A 19,650-nucleotide genomic window follows, 5' to 3' on the forward strand; every position below is an offset into this window, starting at 1 on the left:
GGAAAGAGTCCACACTGGAGAGGACAAAGAGTGGGCTTTTTGTTTTGTTGATAGAATAATCAACTGCTGTACATAGTGGGGTTTTTTGTTGTTGTTTTGTTTTTTTCTGTAATCTACCACCAATAGTTCACCCTGTCCCAATAGACTGGAAGCTCTGCTGAGGGCAAGAACCAAGTGCTTTCATCTCTGTATCCCCCACTGTGCTAGCATGGTCTTAGACATGAATTAGTGGCCAATAAAATTTGATGCATTGAATTAAATTTAGTATTGTCTCTCACTGGAATAAGAGTACCTTTGGCTTTGGATATTTTTTTTTTATTTTATGTGCAACTGAAATTAAGAAAAATTACTGGCAGCATCTGCTAAACTGTTCATAACCCATAACGTTTCCCTTACCTGGCCTTTCCCACAACTGGCTACCTTTTCAAGAAATTCCTCACCCCATAGCCATATTTTCTTCTTCCTCAAAGGCCATTCCTACTGAATTCATGCAGCTTTCTCTGAGACATCAAGGAGACAGCTTGGGCATGGTTATTGTCTCAGGGGAGGAACATCAAACCCCATTCTCCCTTTACAAAGGACACTGATATCTGAAGAAACTTGTAGCAGATTTGGGCAACAGCCAGATAATTGAGTCTGTGCCCATCCTTATCCACAGCTCTGTCCTCACCCAGGACATCATGAAAGGTAAAAATCCAGGTATCCCTTGTACTCTAATGCTCCATTAGGTCAAGAAACACCTGCTTCTCCTCCAAATTCGACTACCATGAAAACTTCATCAAGACTGTTTTGGTCTCCAAAAGTAAACAAGAAGAGGTAAGCTGAGTGGGAAGAGAATATTTATCTAAGGGAATTTTAGAATCTAAATGTGTAGCCTTGAAACTAAAGGAGCAGTAAATATAGGGTGTAGTAAATTGCTTATGATGTGATAAACTAGAATTATAGATGTGGCAATAAAGGGAGGCAATAAAATATTTTATATTTAAGGAGCAGCTATCAGCAAAGGAATAGATCAAAATGCCATCTTTTGTTTATTTGTTTGTTTGTTTTTGTTTTTTTTAACATCTTTATTGGAGTATAAGTGCTTTACAATAGTGTGTTAGTTTCTGCTTTATAACAAAGTGAATCAGCTATACATATACATATATCCCCATAGCTCCTCCTTCTTGCATCTCCCTGCCACCCTCTTTATCCCACCCCCCTAGGTGATCACAAAGCACTGAGATGATCTTCCTGTGCTATGTGGCTGCTTCCCACTAGATATTTTACATTTGGTAGTGTATATATGACCATGCCACTCTCTCACTTCATCCGAGCTTACACTTCCCACTCCCTGTGTCCTCAAGTCCATTCTCTAGGCCTGAGTCTTTATTCCTGTCCTACCCCTAGGTTCTTCAGAACCATTTTTTTTTTAGATTCCATATATATGTGTTTGGAAACAAATACGGTATTTGTTTTTCTCTTTCTCAGTAACTTCACTCTGTATGACCGACACTAGGTCCATCCACATCACTACAAATAACTCAATTTCATTTCTTTTTATGGTTGAGTAATATTCCATTGTATATATGTGCCACATCTTCTTTATCCATTCATCTGTCAATGGACACTTAGGTTGCTTCCATGTCCTGGTTATTGTAAATAGAGCTGTAATGAACGTTGTGGTACATAACTCTTTTTCAATTATGGTTTTCTCAGGGTAAATGCCCAGTAGTGGGATTGCTGGGTGATATGGTAGCTCTATTTTTAGATTTTTAAAGAACCTCCATACTGTTCTCCATAGTGGCTGTATCAATTTACATTCCCACCAACAATACACGAGGGTTCCCTTTTGTCCACACCCTCTGCAGCATTTATTATTTGTAAATTTTTTGATGATGGCCATTCTGAGTGGTGTGAGGTGATACCTCATGGTAGTTTTGATTTACATTTCTCTAATGATTAGTGATGTTGAGAATCCTATCATGTGTTGGTTGGCAATCTGTATATCTTCTTTGGAGAAATGTCTATTTAGGTCTGCTGCCCAATTTTGGACTGGGTGTTTTGCTTTTCTGATATTGAGCTGCATAAACTGCTTATAAATTCTGGAGATAAATCCTATGTCAGTTGTTTCATTTGCAAATATTTTCTCCCATTCTGAGGGTTGGCTTTTTGTCTTATTTACAGTTTCCTTTGCTGTGCAAAAGCTTTTAAGTTTAATTAAATCCCATTTGTTTATTTTTGTTTTTATTTCCATTTCTCTAGGAGATAGATCAAAAAGGATCTTGCTGTGATTTATGTCATAGAGTGTTCTACTTATGTTTTCCTCTAAGAGTTTTATACTATCTGGACTTACATTTAGGTCTTTAATCCATTTTGAGTGTATTTTTGTGTATGGTGATAGGGAGTGCTCTAACTTCATTCTTTTATAGGTAGCTGTCCACTTTTTCCAGCACCAATTATTGAAGGGGCTGTCTTTTCTCCATTGTATATTCTTGCCTCCTTTATCAAAAATAAGTTGACCATATGTGCCTGGATTTAGTTCTGGGCTTTCTATCCTGTTCCATTGATCCATATTTCTGTTTTTGTAACAATACCATACTGTCTTGATTACTGTAGATTTTTAGTATAGTCTGAAATCCTGGAGGCTGATTCCTCCAGCTCCGTTTTGCTTTCACAAGATTGCTTTCACTATTCTGGGTCTTTGTTGTTTCCATACAAATTGTGAAATTCTTTGTTCTAGTTCTGTGAAAACTGCCAGTGGTAGTTTGATAGGGATTGCATTGAATCTGTAAATTGCTTTGGGTAGTAGAGTCATTCTCACAATGTTGATTCTTCCAATCCAAGAACATGGTATATCTCTCCATCTGTTTGTATCATCTTTAATTTCTTTCATCAGTGTCTTATAGTTTTCTGCATACAGGTCTTTTGTCTCCTGAGGTAGGTTTACTCCAAGGTATATTATTCATTTTGTTGCAATGGTAAATGGGAGTGTTTACTTAATTTCTCTGTCAGATATTTCATCATTAGTGTATAGGAATACAAGAGATCTCTGTGCATTAATTTTGTCTCCTGCTACTTTACCAGATTCATTGATTAGTTCTAGTAGTTTCCTGGTAGCATCTATAGGATTCTCTATGTACAGTATCATGTCATCTGCAAACAGTGACAGTTTTACATCTTTTCTGATTTGGATTCCTTTTTCTTCTCTCCTATTTCTGTGGCTAAAACTTCCAAAACTATGTTGAATAATAGTGGACAGAGTGGAAAACCTGTCTCACTCCTGATCTTAGAAGAAATGGTTTCAGTTTTTCATCATTGAGAATGATGTTGACTGTGGGTTTGTCATATATGGCCTTTATTATTTGAGGAAAGTTCTCTCTATGCCTACTTTCCTGAGGGTTTTTATCATAAATCAGTGTTGACTTTTGTTGAAAGCTTTCTCTACATCTATTGACATGATCATATGGTTTTTATCCTTCAATTTGTTAATATGGTTTATCACATTGATTGATTTGCGTATATTGAAGAATCCTTGCATTCCTGGGACAAACCCCACTTGATCATGGTGTATGATCCTTTTAATGTGCTGTTGGATTCTGTTTGCTAGTATTCTGTTGAGGATTTTTTCATCTATGTTTATCACTGATATTAGCCTGTAGTTTTCTTTCTTTGTGACATCCTTTTCTGGTTTTGATATCAGGGTGATGGTGGCCTCGTAGGATGAGCTTGGGAGTGTTCCTCCCTCTGCTATATTTTGGAAGAGTTTGAGAAGGATAGGTGTTAGCTCTTCTCTAAATGTTTGATAGAATTTGCCCGTGAAGCCAACTGGTCCTGGGCTTTTGTTTGTTGGAAGATTTTTAATCACAGTTTCAATTTCAATGCTTGTGATTGGTGTGTTTATATTTTCTATTTCTTCCTGATTCAGTCTTGGCAGGTTGTGCATTTCTAAGAATTTGTCCATTTCTTGCAGGTTGTCCATTTTATTGGCATAGAGTTACTTGTAGTAATCTCTCATTATCTTTTGTATTTCTGCAGTGTCAGTTGTTACTTCTCCTTTTTCATTCGTAATTCTATTGATTTGAGTCTTCTCTTTTTTTCTTGATGAGTCTGGCTAATGGTTTATCAATTTTTTTTTTATCTTCTCAAAGAACCAGCTTTTAGTTTTATTGATCTTTGCTATCATTTCCCTCATTTCTTTTTCATTTATTTCTGATCTGATTTTTATGATTTCTTTCCTTCTGCTAACTTTGGGGTATTTTTGTTCTTCTTTCTCTAATTGCTTTAGGTGCAAAGTTAGGTTGTTTATTTGAGATGTTTCTTGTTTCTTAAGGTAGGATTGTATTGCTATAAACTTCCCTCTTAGAACTGCTTTTGCTGCATCCCATAGGTTTTGGATTGTCGTATTTTCTTTTTCTTTTGTTTCTAGGGTTTTTTTTTTATTTTTTCTTTGATTTCTTCAGTGATTTCTTGGTTATTTATTAGTATATTGTGTAGCCTCCATATGTTTGTATTATTTACAGGTTTTTTCCTGTAATTGATATCTAGTCTCATAGCACTGTGGTCAGCAAGGATGCTTGATACAATTTCAATTTTCTTAAATTTAACAAGGCTTGATTTGTCCTCTGGGATATGATATATCATGGAGAATGTTCCATGAGCACTTGAGAAGAATGTGTATTCTGGTTTTGGGGGTTAGAATGTCCTATAAATATCAATTAAGTCCATCTTGTTTAATGTACCATTTAAAACTTGCATTTCCTTATTTATTTTCATTTTGGATGATCTGTCCATTGATGAAAGTGTGGTGTTTAAGTCCTCTGCTATGATTGTGTTACTGTCAAGTTCACATTTTATGGCTGCTAGCATTTGCCTTATGTATTGAGGTGCTCCTATGTTGAATGCATAAATATTTACAATTTTTATATCTTCTTCTTGGATTGATCCCTTGATCATTATGTACTGTCCTTCTTTGTCTCTTGTAATAGTCTTTATTTTAAAATCCCTTTTGTGTGATATGAGAACTGCTACTCCAGCTTCCTTTTGATTTCCATTTGCATGGAATACCTTTTTCCATCCCCTCACTTTCAGTCTGTATGCATCCCTAGTTTTGAAGTGGTTCTCTTGGAGACAGCATATATATGGGTCTTATTTTTGTATCTATTTAGCCAGTTTATGTCTTTTGGTTGGAGCATTTAATCCAATTACATTTAAGGTAATTATCAATATGTATATTCCTATTACCATTTTCTTAATTGTTTTGGGTTTGTTATTGTAGGGTTTCCTTCTCTTTTGTTTCCTGCCTAGAGAAGTTCCTTTAGCATTTGTTGTAAAGGTGGTTTGGTGGTGCCGAACTCTCTTAGCTTTTGATTTTCTGTAAAGGTTTTAGTTTCTCCATTGAATCTGAATGAGATCCTTGCTGGGTAGAGTAACCTTGTTTGTAGGTTTTTCCCTTTCATCACTTTCATTATGTCCTGTTACTCACTTCTGGCTTGCAGTTTCTGCTGAAAGTTCAGCTATTAACCTTATGGGGATTGCCCTGTATGTGATTTGTTGTTTTTTCCTCATTGCTTTTAATATTTTTTCTTTGTATTTAATTTTTGATAGTTTGATTAATGTGTGTTTTGGCGTGTTTCTCCTTGGATTTATCCTGTATAAGACTCTCTGTGCCTCCTGGACCTGATTGACTATTTCTTTTCCTGTCTTAGGGAAGTTTTCAGCTATATCTCTTCAAATATTTTCTCAGTCTCTTTCTTTTTCTCTTCTTCTGGGATCCATATAATTCGAATGTTGGTGCATTTAATATTGTCCCAGATGTCTCTAAGGCTGTCCTCAATTCTTTTCATTCTTTTTTCTTTTCTGTTCTGTGGTAGTTATTTCCACTATTTTATATTCCTTGTCACTTATCTGTTCTTCTGCATCAGTTATTCTACTCTTGATTCCTTGTGGAGAATTTTAAATTTCATTTATTCTGTTGTTCATCATTGTTTGTTTGCTCTTTAGTTCTTCTAGGTCCTTATAAATGTTTCTTATGTTTTCTCCATTCTATGTCCAAGATTTTTGATCATCTTTACTATCATTACTCTGAATTCTTTTTCAGGTAGACTGCCTATTTCCTCTTCATTTTTTTGGTCTGATCAGCTTTTACCTTGCTCCTTCATCTGCTGTATGTTTCTCTGTCTTCTCATTTTTCTTAATTTACTGTGTTTGGGGTCTCCTTTTCACAGGCTGCAAGTTCCTAATTCCTGTTGTTTTTGGTGTCTGCCCCCAGTGGCTAAGGTTGGTTCAATGGTTTGTGTAAGTTTCCTGGTGGATGGGACTGGTGCTTGTGTTCTGGTGGATGAAGCTGGACCTTGTCTTTCTGGTGGGCAGGACCATGTCTGGTGGTGTGTTTTGGGGTGCCTGTGATCTTATTATGATTTTAGGCAGCCTCTCTGCTAATGGGTGGGGTTGTGCTCCTGTCTTGCTAGTTGTTTGGCATAGGGTGTCCAGCACTGTAGCTTGCTGGTCATTGAGTTGAGCTGGAGATCTCTGCAAGAGCTTTTGTCTTTTAATATTACATTGTGTAGGGAGGTGTCTGGTGGACAAGTGTCCTGAATTCGGCTCTCCCATCTCAGAGGCACAGGCCTGACATCCGGCTTGAGAACCAAAACTGTCAGCCACAAGGCTCAGAAGACAAGGGAGAAAAAAAGGAAAGAAAAATTAAATTAAAATAAAATAAAATAATTAAAATTTAAATTAAAAATTGAAAAAATTAAAAAGTAATAAGAAAAAGGAAAGAAAGAAAGAAGAGAGCAACCAAAGAACCAAAACAAATCCACCAATGATGCAAGCACTAAAGTCTATACAAAAAGAAAAAAAAAAAGGACAGACAGAACCCTAGGATAAATGGTAAAAGCAAAGCTGTACAGACAGATCACACAAAGAAGCATACACATACACATTCACAAAAAGGAAAAAAAAGTAATATATATATATATATAAAAGGAAGAGAGTCACCAAATCAATAATCAAAACTATCAATGATAATAAACTCTAAATACTAAAGTAAGATAACATAAAACCAGAAACAAATTAGATGCAGAAAACAAACCCCAAGTCTACAGGTGCCCCCAAAGTCCACTGCCTCAATTTTGGGATTATTTTTTTTCTATTCAGATATTGCACAGATGCAGGGTACATCAAGTTGATTGTGGAGATTTAATCCACTTCTCCTGAGGCTGCTGGGAATGATTTCTCTTTCTCTTCTTTGTTCGCACAGCTCCTGGGGTTCAGCTTTGGATTTGGCCCCGCCTCTGCACATAGGTCGCTTGAGGGCATCTGTTCCTGCTTAGACAGGAAGGGGTTAAAATAGTAGCTGATTTAGGGGCTCTGGCTCACTCAGGCCCTGGGGAGGGAGGGGTACAGAATGCGGGGCGAGCCTGCAGCGGCAGAGACTGGCATGATGTTGCACCAGCCTGAGACACGCTGTCTGTTCTCCCAAGGAAGTTGTCCCTGGTTAATGGGACCCTGTCAGTGGCAGGCTGCAGAGGCTCCCAGGAGGGGAGGTATGGATAGTGACCTGCACTTGTGCATGGGATTCTTGGTGGCTGCAGCAGCAGCCTTAGCATTTCATGTCAGTCTCTGGTGTCCACGCTGATAGCTGTGGCGTGCAACCATCCCTGGAGCTCATTTAGGCGTTGGTCTGAATCTCCTCTACTTGCGCACCCTGAAACAATGGTCTCTTGCCTCTTAGGCGGTCCAGTCTTTTCCCCGGACTCCCTCATGGCTAGCTGTGTTGCAATAGCCCCCTTCAGGCTGTGTTCATGCAACCAACCCCAGTCTTCTCCCTGGGATCTGACCACCGAAGCGAGAACCTCAGCTCCCAGCCCCCAGCCATTCCAGCAGGTGAGCAGACAACCCTCTCAGGCTGGTGAGTGCTTTTTGGCACCGATCCTCTGTGTGGGAATCTCTCCACTTTGCCCTCTGCACCCCTGTTGCTGTGCTCTCCTCTGTGGCTCTGAAGCTGTCTCCCTGTCAACCCCCTGTCTCCGCCAGTGAAGGGGCTTCCTAGTGTGTTGAAACTTTTCCTCCTTCACAGCTCCCTTCCAGAGGTGCAGGTCCCATCCCTATTCTTTTGTCTCTTTTTTTTCTTTTTTCATTTGCCCTACCTAGGTATGTGGGGAGTTTCTTGCCTTTTGGGAAGCCTGAGGTCTTCTGCCAGCATTCAATAGGTGTTCTGTAAGAGTTGTTCCACATGTAGATATATTTCTGATATATGTGTGGGGAGGAAGGCGATCTCCATGTCTTACTCCTCTGCCATCTTGAAGGTCTCCCCCCGCCATCTTGTTTTCTGTTGATGGCTCTGGAATGGCTATTATTCCACGGGAATGCAAAACAGGAGTCAACAATACTGAAGCTTTCCATTTCTCGATTGTCAGCTAATAGTTTTACCCTTCCTTCCTGGATTACCTCACAATCTGTCACCACAGGCACACAGGAGCTATTTAAGGCACTAAGCAGAGCTCATAGAAACCCACTTTCCATGTTTATTGCATGTCCAAAGAAAATGTAATAAACAAAGAAACCCAACGTGCTGTGTGGTACAGTTACTTAACTTTATTTGCAAAATCAAGTTAGAAATGTAGAGATTATTATTTGAAGTACTGAATAAAGTAACGTTTACAAGGAGGAAAAGAATACAGTAATTAAAAGCAGCCACTATTGAAACTTTCTTAAGACAATTTGGATACTGTATTCATTTCTTGTGGCTACTGTAACAAATTACCACAAACTGGTTGGCTTAAAACAACAGAAATTTGTTCTCTCACAGTTCTGGAGGACATAAGTCCAAAATCAAGGTGTCAGCAGGGTCTCACTTCCTCCAAAGGCTCTAAGGAAGGTTCAATTTCTTGACTCCTCCAGCTTCTGGTGGCTGCAGACATTCCTAGACTTCTGACTGTACCACTCCAATCTCTGCCTCTCTCTGTCTACACTTGCTCCTGAATGATGTAAGCCAGTCTTGTGACTCTGAATACCACCTAAACATCACCTTTGGTGATAACTCCTGAATTTCTCTCTTCAGTCCAGACCTCTCCCATAAAATCTAGATCCATATGTATGACTTCCTGGTTGACAGCTCTGCTTGTAATAGGCATCACAAAATCATCATGCTCCAAATCAAGCACCTGTGCTTTTTTTCATCTTGGTGAATGGAAATTTCAAGCCAAAAACCTGTTGACATTCATGACACTTTTCTTCTCAGTGTTCATCAACAAATCCTGCCAGCTCTTTCTTCAATTTTTATTTAGAACTTAACCACTTTTTGGCACACCTCAATACCTGTATCAAACCATCATCTCTCACCTGGATTATCGTGGTGCCGCTTATTACAATAGCCTATAATTGCACCTGCTCCGGGAGCAGATCTCTCTGCTTTTGTCCTTGCCCTTCTCCTTCCTTCAGTCCATTTTTAATACAGAAACCAAGGTGAGTTGGACAAATCCCATCCCCTGTGTTTCTCCTTAAATCTCACACTACTGCCACAGTCACAACACTTCTGATACTTCTGGTCACCCAATGTGTGTAGGTTTTCCCACTCCAAGCAATTCTCTGTGACAGCAGCTGGGTGTCCCACAATTTAACTCAATTATGAAACAACTGGGAGATAGTGTCAGATCTCATGAGGTAAGGGCTCAGTCCCATGAGACTGCCCTGCCACTTCAGATGCTAATCACAAATGGTAGATTCCCAGGCTACCCACAACATCTGTTCTACTTGGCTACAAATCAGAGGTTCCCATGACCTCTTCCCCCATGAATTTGATTATTTGTTAGAGCAGCTCACAAACTCAGGGAAATACTCATGTTTACCAGTTTATTAAAGGATATGATAAAGGATACAGATGAACAGCCAGATGAAGAGATATCTTGGGTGAGGTTGGGGAGGGCCCCTAGCACAGCAGTTTCTGTCCCTATGGAGTTGATGTGTGTCACTATCCTGTTATATGAATGTGTTCACCAACCTGGAAGCTCTCTGAACCCCATCCTTTAGGCTTCACTACATAAGCATGATTGATGAACCCATTGGCCAGTGATGATTAATTTAACATCTAACCCCTCTCCCCTTCATGGAGGTCAGGGGTAGGACTGAAAATTCCAACTGTCTGATCACTTGATTGGTTCTCCTGGCAACCAGCCCCCATCCTTAGATATGGTCCAAAAGTCACCATATTAACATAACAGAAGACACATTTATTGCTCTCATCACTTAGGAAATTCCAAAGGCTTTAGGAGCGTGGTGCCAGAAAAGGCGATGAAGACCAAAGAATACCTATTTCTTTTATCATAAATCACAGTATCACACAGGGTGATTTTCTTGATATATGTCCTGTCATTTCACTATTCTGCTCAAAACCCTCCAGTGATTTTCCATATCACTCAGTGTAAAACCCAGAGTCTTATTATGGCCTGTAAGGCCCTCTGTGATCTGCTCTAATCCATCACCATCATTGTCCTCAGCTCATCTTCTGCTGGTCCAAACCTGGCTCACCCCCATTCATCCTCATTACTTCTCAAAATTAACACCAGCCAGCTCCTACCATAGAACATTCTGTTGCCTCCATCAGGAATGCTCTCCCATTATCTCCAATGCAGTTTCCTTACTTCCTTCAGGTTTTTATTCAGAAGTTGCCCTCTCCATGAGATCTTTCCCGGGCCTCTCACCCTGACATGCCAATGGCCTTCTTCTTGTTCATGATCAGTTCTCCTTCTAGAATGTAAAGCCCTAAAGTCAGATTTTTGTCTATTTTGTTCACTGCTGTATCCCCGGTGTCTAGTACAATGTCTGGCTCACAGTTGGGTAGGCATTTTATAAATGAATGAATAAATGAGTGAATGAATCATTGAATGAATGAATGAGTTCTTCAATAGATTTATAGACATAACATAAGCAATGACCAGTTGAAGTAAAAAACAAACAAACAAACAAACAAATAAATATATGTGGGGTGTAATTTTACTGCATTTCTGAAATGGTTGTTATTGGAATATATTCACCATTACAAAGTAAATAGAATCAAAACAATATATTCCTTTTACAGGAACAAGATTGAGTGTTATTATTTTTGTGTGTGTGTGTTTTTTTTTTCTTTCTCATCATCAAATGAGATGGATTCCCTGGAACAATGAAGTATTGTTTTTCTTAAATTCCTTTTGGGAAGAATAGTGTACATTTTATACTTCCACTCATCATCCAGCATAGGCTCCATCTAGAGGGAGCTGGAGTGGAAACAATAGGTAACAGTAGAAATGCTTCTTTATAAAATATGTGCGTGTAACAAGGTCTTAATTCCCACTGTTTTATACTTACACTGACTCGACTGGGATACCTCCCTGCTCCATAGAAAACTAGGAAATGCCCGGTTCTCTTTCATCAAAGCTAAACACAGCTTTCTTCAGGAAAAGCACATATGTATTTAATAAATGTGTGTTGAACTGAATTAAACTACTGTAAGCCATGAAGTTAGAGGAAAGGTCTTTACAGGAAAGCAGTGATTTGAAAGCAGGTTAGGAAGCAGTTTATTAAATATCCTTGGAAACTAAGAAAAACATTTTTTAATTTATAAACGTTCAATAAATTGGACCTAGAGCAAGGCTGGGTCCTTTTAAGATTTCTGGACCCTATTCCTTGACATTATGATTCTATTTGATTATGTGTGGAATGGGGTCTAGAAAATGTTTGGAAACCATTGCTTTGGGTTTACCTCAGGTATCCTTGTAAAAGCACAGCATTTGGTCTTAGCCTTCTCTAAGTGCTACCTTTTGCCTACAGAGATTATGCTGTTGACCCAACAGTAGTAGGGCTTATGATTATGAACAATTCTCTTGGAAGTCTAGATCGAACTATGTGATGCAAACCACTAGCTTTGACTAGGCCCACATCTCCCCACCACTATACCCCACTGAAAGCAAACTGCTACCTGTGCAGGATGTAGCCATCTGTGGTTACCAGCTGTGTCCCTGTAGTCACAAAATACTACAGTCTATGACTTAGCTTGAACTCATTGGTGCAGGAGTCTACGCAATAGAGAGAGAAACACTCTCATGGTAATGGAACTCTGCTACCTAAGTTTTACTGCAATTTCAAGTGAGTTTTTCTCTGCTTACTGTAAATCACTGTGCCATGAATTCAGAATCCTGTTGCAAGAGAATGGTACATGCATAGATGTGATTTCTGTTAAATTGTCCATTTTCAATTTCAAAGCACTTGGGGTAAAAAATGAAGATGCTGTATATCTTAGTCAGCAAGGGCTGCTATGACAAACACCATAGACTGGGTGGCTTAAACAGCAAACATTTGTTTCTCACAGTTCTGGTGGCTGGGAAGTCCAAGTCAAGATGATGGCAGATCTGGTGTCTGGTGAGGACAGGCTTCCTGGCTTGTAGACAACTATCTTCTCTCCTATCTTCACATGATAAAGATCTCTCTCTCTCCCTCTTCCTCTTCTTATAAAGACATTGATTCCATCATGAGAGCTCCACTCTAATAATCTAATTACTTCCCAAAGTCCCCACCTCCAAATATTGTCACATTAGGGCTTCAACATATGAATTTGGGGATACACAAATATTCAGTCCATAGCATTCTGGCCTTGGTCCTTCCGAAATTCATCTCCTTCTCACATAAAAATACATGCATTTCATCCCAACAGCCCCAAAGTTCTTAACATGTTCCAGCATTAGTTCTAAAATCTAGAGCCAAAGTCTCATCTAAATTTCATCTAAATCAGATATGGGTGAGGCTCCAGGTAAAATTCTCTCCCCGCTACAAACTTGTGAAACCAAACAAGTTATGTGCAAAATACAACGTTGGGACAGGCATAAGATAGTTATGCCCATTCCAAAAGGAAGAAATCAGAAAGAAGAAGGAGGTGATGGGTCCCAAGCAAGTCTGAAGGCTAGCAATGCAAACTCCAAAAGAGCTTAAGGTTTAAGAATAATCCTCTTTGGCTCAATGCTTTGCCATTTGGACCCACTGGGCTAGCAAAATCACCCCACAGCTCGCTGGAGTGCTCAGTGGCTCACTGTAGAGCCTGGGCCAATTCACAGCTTTTCCCAAGGAGGTCACACCCCAGAGTTTCGCTGGACAGCCCTGCTCCCAGATCTCCAAGTTGTCCCGTACCAAAAAATGTTGGTTTTGACTTTCAAAACTACTCCAGAAGGTAAGCCTACACCTTATTTTTTCACACCCCTTTTTGAGTGAACATGTGTGGTGCCTTTTCTCAGGTGAGGGATATAGAGTGGAAGGGGACAGAGCCTTTCACATTAGCCTTATTTGTGCCAACATCTATTCTTCCCAGCAGAGTATAATGATAAAAACAAAGACAGGGACCCATAGGCCCTTGTAAACCAAGCCTAAATACACACATTCATTAAGAAAAAGTGTTTTTCAGAACGCAATCTAGTTTGCTGTGTATAGGTTATATGATGCTACCCTTATCATTTTAAGTGGCACAAACATTCACACAGGAAGTCAGAGCCTGACTCAAAACAAAAACAACAACAACAACAAAAACCCTCTTCCACTTTCTGACCTTTTCCTTTTGGTTGGACAATATGTTCTAAATTATCATTTGCCATAACCTCAGCCTGAAAATTGTGGGGAAGATGGGGAATAGGCTGGGGGTATACATTGATGATGACCTTTGACCCTCATGCAAGCTTCCTATTGGTGATAAGACAGAGGCTGGTCCCTAACCATATTAAGAGGGTTCTGATTTTAATTCCAACATGTATATTGGGGGAGGAGGGATTTCCCCAACCACCAAGCAAATCTCTGTTGCCAACTGCGTGTCCTACAATTCAACTGAATTTTGACACCATCTAGCTAAAGATAGTGTCAGATTCCAGAGGTTAAGGGTTCAGTCATACAAGACTGCTCTTCACTTCAGATATACCCAGATTATCATTTGTGCTTCTGACTGACCAGCTGTAGGTTGGAGTTCCAACAGCCCTCTCCTTGGCTTTGATTTATTTGCCACAGCAGCTCACAGAACTCAGAGAAGCACTTGACATACTAGATTACTGGTTTGTTAAAAAGAATATATTTCAGGGACAGTCAGATGGAAGTGATGCATAGGACAAGGTACAGGGAAAGAGTGTGGAGCTTCCATGCCCTCTCCAGGCACCCCACTCTCCCCAAATCTCCATGTGTTCACCAACCCAGAAGCTCTCCAGACTCTGTTCTTTTGAGATTTTATAGAGGCTTCATTACAAAGGCAAGATTGATTAAATCATTAGCCATTGGAAATTGAACTCAATCTCCAGCCCCTCTCCCCTTCCCAGAAGTTGGGGGAGGGGGGACTGAAAGTTCCAACCTTCTAATCATAATCGTTGGTTCTCCTAGCAACCAGCCTCCAGCCTTAGATATTTTCCAAAAGCCATCTCATTAATATAATAAAAGACACCTTAATTGCTCTCAACAGTTAAGAAATTTCAAGGGTTTTAGGAGTTTAGTGCCAGAAATGAGGTCAAAAACCAAATATATACTTCTTTAAAAAATTATATTTACTTATTTGTTTGTTTATATATTTGTTTGTTTGTTTTGGCTGCATTGGGTCTTCATTGCTGCGTGCGGGCTTTCTCTAGTTGCTGCACGCTGGGGCTACTCTTCATTGTACTGTGTGGGTTTCTCATTGCGGTGGCTTCTCCTGTTGCGGAGCACAGGCACTAGGTATGGGATTCAGTAGTTATGGCACACAGGCTCAGTAGATGTGGTTCATGGGCTCTAGAAAGCAGGCTCAGTAGTTGTGGTGCATGGGCTTAGTTGCTCCGCGGCATGTGGGATCTTCCCGGACCAGGGTTTGAACATGTGTCCCCTGCAATGGCAGGCGGATTCTTTTTTTTTGGCAGGCAGATCCTAACCACTGCATCACCAGGGAAGCCCTGTACTTCTTATTATTAATTACAATATCACATATGTCAGTCAATATATAAGGACTGATTTATAATTTGTACTTAGTCTGATTCACTTAAGAGAAAACAGAAAATGTTTTTATATAATTCACATAATTAAAAATAGAAAAATAGTTTATGTAAAAAAATACGAACAATACTTCTTAACTTTGGGTACATATGACGTGTGACTGTGGGTGGTGAAAGTGAACATGGAAAAGCCAGGCACATGGATTTTGAGGTTTATCACCCTCCTGCACTCCATCTGCCATGCTCTACTTCTCAGGAGTTCAGTTAAAAAGAAAAGAAAAGAAAAAGAAAGTTGGGTCTTCATCTTCATTTGGTTCCTTTCCTTCATTTGAGGAACTCTCAAATTCCTGTTCTCTTCCCTCACGCACTGACTTGGCTGGGACAATTTAGAAAAAAATAAGATGGTCAGGGGTGGGAGGGGCCACTTAACTTCTCTCCCTTGAGCCTAAATTAGTTTCTTAGTTTTGCTTTTTCTAACCCTTCCATGGCCCATTGAATTTTTAAGAGAAGTCATGCTCAGCTCAGCTTAACTAATAGAAAGAGAGAGAAGCATTGACCTTAGGAAAAAACGGGAAATGGGGAGTAGTGAAGGGAGAGAAAGAGCAGAGAAGGAAGAGGAACAGAAGAAGGAAAAAAGTAGGGATTCCTCCTCTGTAAACCATGGAACCCAGGCCTCCAGAAGTTGTCTATATGGAGAATCCCAAAGACTTGAAATGTCTCATTGACAAGCTCACACCTACAAAACTAAAATAATAATGATAGTAGTAATAATAATAATACATGTGTCATTATGTATGTGTCGTTCTACTCACCTGTCAGAGACACCGAAACTCAATTTTGTAAAACTGCAGCTATGGGGAGGAGAGAGGAAGTGGCTAATGCTGAAAGAATCTGCTTCTGTGTGAGGTCTGACACTTGTTAATAGCTTTCTCCTGTTTCTATCATATTTCACTTTCTTGGCACTTCCCCAGTCTTGTATATATCTCACTTCACTCACTATAGGTTTTTGGTATTTGTCAGCAACCTTCTCTAAAGAAAAAAAGGAGATAGTGGTAGGGTGTTGAGCTAAGGACACCATTTATAATGCTTGTTTGGTGAAGGAATGAAAGAAAGTAACCCCCAAAATGACAAAACACAGTCTACTTACACACCATCTAAGCACGTAACAACAGCACTTAATATTCTCTTAAACCCAGGTATATGCAGCTTTACGTAAAAGACAACCCTATACCAAAGAAACAATTCTGAGGCGAGCAGGCAGTTCTACAAGTGCCAAATCCCTTTTTTATCCCCATTATCCATGTGTAATAATACTTATTTCTGAGGCATGATTGCATGTTCAAGGAACTTTCACTGCATTATATCATTTCCTTTATAGAGCAGTCCTCCAAGGTAATCAAGGCAGCAGTTTTAACTAATATTTAGAGATGAAGTACATCAGAAATAACCTGGTGAAGTAAATATATTTATATTTATAATGAATCAAATACCTGAGTTTGTTAAAGACAAGGCTTTGTGATTTTGAATAATCTGGTCAAAATATGTGACCTCTCTATTTATTTTTTCATTTATAAAAACAAGAACACTACCTCTTACCTGGATTATTATAAGGCTTAAATGAAATATTAATAGTGAAAGAGCTATTTCATACTAACTTTCTTCCTGGTACTTAAAAATCTTTCTCAAAGAGGAAGTAGGTGGACCAAGATTCAGAACTTCATTTCCAATTCAGATATTTGTTCTAGCCTGCCGTATACAGATTAATGGTGCTCACATCTCAGCCAGTGGTTAACTTTTCCCCTAAACAGCTGCAGGCTGAACATCTTAAGATACTTTGGTCTTCATAAGGATGGTGATTCTGAATATGACACAGTCCATCTTCATGAGGGTTCTCACCACGTTCTTGCAAAGATAGACAAGTAAACAAATAATTGCTATTAATTACTGTGGAAGCCGTAACATCAAAGAGTTTCTGGTCTTAAGTAGGGGCTATTCCAATTGTGGGCCAGCTAGTTTGCGGCAGTAAACCCACCATATGTCGATCTTCTTCTGGTGAAAAAGTGTCTGCTGTGTGAGCTTACCACTTCACTGTTGCACATCTACTAACATTTCTGAGAGAAACTGAAAGTCCCCCTACCCCAGGACCTACTTACCATTGTCTGAAAAAAGAAAAAGACAAAATCAAAAAGCAGAATTCTTCCTAAGGTAAATTTCAGAATATATATCCAACATGATTCCATAGGAAGTATTAACATGGTCACATAATATTCACCTCTGGTTTCTCAAAGAACAGAGAAATAATCTTCACATGCATCTCATCTCATCAGTCTATAAAAGCCAGAGACATTTCCAAAAGGAGCCGAAATAGTTTAATACAAACATCTTAGCTTTCGAAAACTGACACTAGTTGGTTATTTAAGAGAGAAAGTCAGTTTAGAAAGAAATTGCGGGAGCTTCATGATGGTGGAAGAGTAAGACGTGGAGATCACCTTCCTCCTCAAATATACATCAGAAATACAACTGCATGTGGAACAACTCCTACAGAACACTTACTGAACGCTGGCAGAAGATCTCAGACCTCCCAAAAGCCAAGAGGCTCCCCACAAATCCTGGGTAGGGCAAAAGAAAAAAAGAAAAAGCAGAGACAAAGAATATGGATGGGACCTGCACCAGTGGGAGGGAGCTGTGAAGGAAGAAAGGTTTCCACACACTAGGAAGCCCTTTCGCGGGCGGAGACTGTGGGTGGTGGAGGGGGGGAGCTTCAGAACTGCGGAGGAGAGCACAGCAACAGGGGTGCGGAGGGCAAAGTGGAGAGATTCCCGCACAGAGGAGAGATTCCCGCACAGAGGAGAGATTCCCGCACAGAGGATCGGTGCTGACCGGCACTCACCAGCCCGAGAGGTTTGTCTGCTCACCCGCCGGGTCAGGCGGGGGCTGGAAGCCGAGGCTCGGGCTTCGGAGGTTGGATTCCAGGGAGAGGACTGGCGACATGAACACAGTCTGAAGGGGTTAGTGCGCCACAGCTACACAGGAGGGAGTCCGGGAAAAAGTCTGGAACTGCCGAAGAGGCAAGAGACTTTATCTTGCCTCTTTGTTTCCTGCTGTGCGAGGAGAGGGAATTAGGAGCACTGCTTAAAGGAGCTCCAGAGACAGGCGTGAGCTGCGGCTATCAGCGCAGACAACAGAGAAGGGCATGAAATGCTAAGGCTGCTGCCGCCGCCACCAAGACACCTGTGTGCGAGCACAGGTCACTCTCCACAGCTCCCCTCCCAGGAACTAGTGCAGTCCACCACTGCCAGGGTCCCGTGATCCAGGGACAACTTCCCCGGGAGAACGCACGGCGTGCCTCAGGCTGGTATAATGTCATGCTGGCCTCTGCCGCCGCAGGCTCGCCCCACATACGTGCCCCTCCCTCCCCCTGGCCTGAGTGAGCCAGAGCCCCCGAATCAGCTGCTCCTTTAATCCCGTCCTGTCTGGGCAGGAACAGACACCCTTAGGCGACCTACACACAGGGGCGGGTCCAAATCCAAAGGTGAATCCCAGGAGCTGTGCGAAAAAGAAGAGAAAGGGAAATCTCTCCCAGCAGCATCAACAGCAGCAGACTAAATCTCCACAATCAACTTCATGTACCCTGCATCTGTGGAATACCTGAATAGAGACAACGAATCATCCCAAATCAAGGAGGTGGACTTTGGGAGCTGCGATATATATATTTTTTTTCACTTTTTCTCTTTTTGTGAGTTTGTATGTGTATACTTCTCTGTGTGATTTCATCTGTATAACTTTGCTTTTACCATTTGTCCTAGAGTTCTGTCTGTCCGTTTTTTTTTTTTTTCTTTCTTTCTTTTCTTTTTTTCTTTAAGTATAGTTTTTAGCACTTGCTATCATTGGTGGAATTGTTTTTTGGTTGGTTGCTCTCTTCTTTCTTTCTTTCTTTTTTTTTATTTTTTATTACATAAAAATTTTTTAATAATTATTTTTTATTTTAATAACTATTTTATTTTACTTTATTTTACTATATTTTCTTCTTTCTTTCTTTCTTTCTTTATTTTCCCCCTTTTATTCTGAGCCACGTGGATGACTGGCTCTTGGTGCTCAAGCCAGGAATCAAGGCTGTGCCTCTGAGGTGGTAGAGCCAAGTTCAGGACACTGGTCCACAAGAGACTGCCCAGATCCACTCATTGGCGAAATCTCCCAGAGATATCCATCTCAATGCCAAGACGCAGCTCCACTCATTGACCATCAAGCTACAGTGCAGGACACCCTATGCCAAACAAGTAGCAAGACAGGAACACAACCGCATCCATTAACACAGAGGCTGCCTAAAATCATAATATGGCCACAGACAACCCAAAACAAAGCACTAGATGTGGACCTGTACACCAGAAAGACAGGATCCAGCCTAATTCACAAGAACACAGGCACTAGTTCCCTCCACCAGGAACCCTACACAATGCACTGAACTAGCCTTAGGCCCAGAGGACAGACACCAAAAACAATGGGAACTACAAACCTGCAGCCTGCGAAAAAGAGTAAGTTAAGCAAAATGAGAAGACAGAGAAACATACGGCAGATGAAGGAGCAAGGCAAAAACCCACCAGATGTAACAAATGAAGAGGAAATAGACAGTTTACCTGAAAAAGAATTCAGAATAATGATAGTAAAGATGATACAAAATCTTGCAAATAATAGAATGGAGAAAATACAA

General features: G+C 40.2%; 1 protein-coding gene across 1 annotated transcript in view; it reads left to right on the top strand.

Moving 5' to 3' along the window:
• The first annotated feature begins 680 nt into the window (after positions 1–680).
• Positions 681–19,650, top strand: part of LOC113623593 (glutamate receptor ionotropic, kainate 1-like) — a 77,997-nt gene continuing 59,027 nt past the window's right edge. Inside the window, exons 1-2 of the mRNA XM_027113092.1 lie at positions 681–687; positions 729–816. Coding sequence (XP_026968893.1) covers positions 681–687; positions 729–816 — 95 coding nt within the window. The remainder of the gene's footprint in view (positions 688–728; positions 817–19,650) is intronic.

The sequence above is a fragment of the Aethalodelphis obliquidens genome, unplaced genomic scaffold (genome assembly GCF_003676395.1).
Source record: "Aethalodelphis obliquidens isolate GAN/ISIS:26980383/991018 unplaced genomic scaffold, ASM367639v1 scaffold1, whole genome shotgun sequence".
Lineage (NCBI taxonomy): Eukaryota > Metazoa > Chordata > Mammalia > Artiodactyla > Delphinidae > Aethalodelphis > Aethalodelphis obliquidens.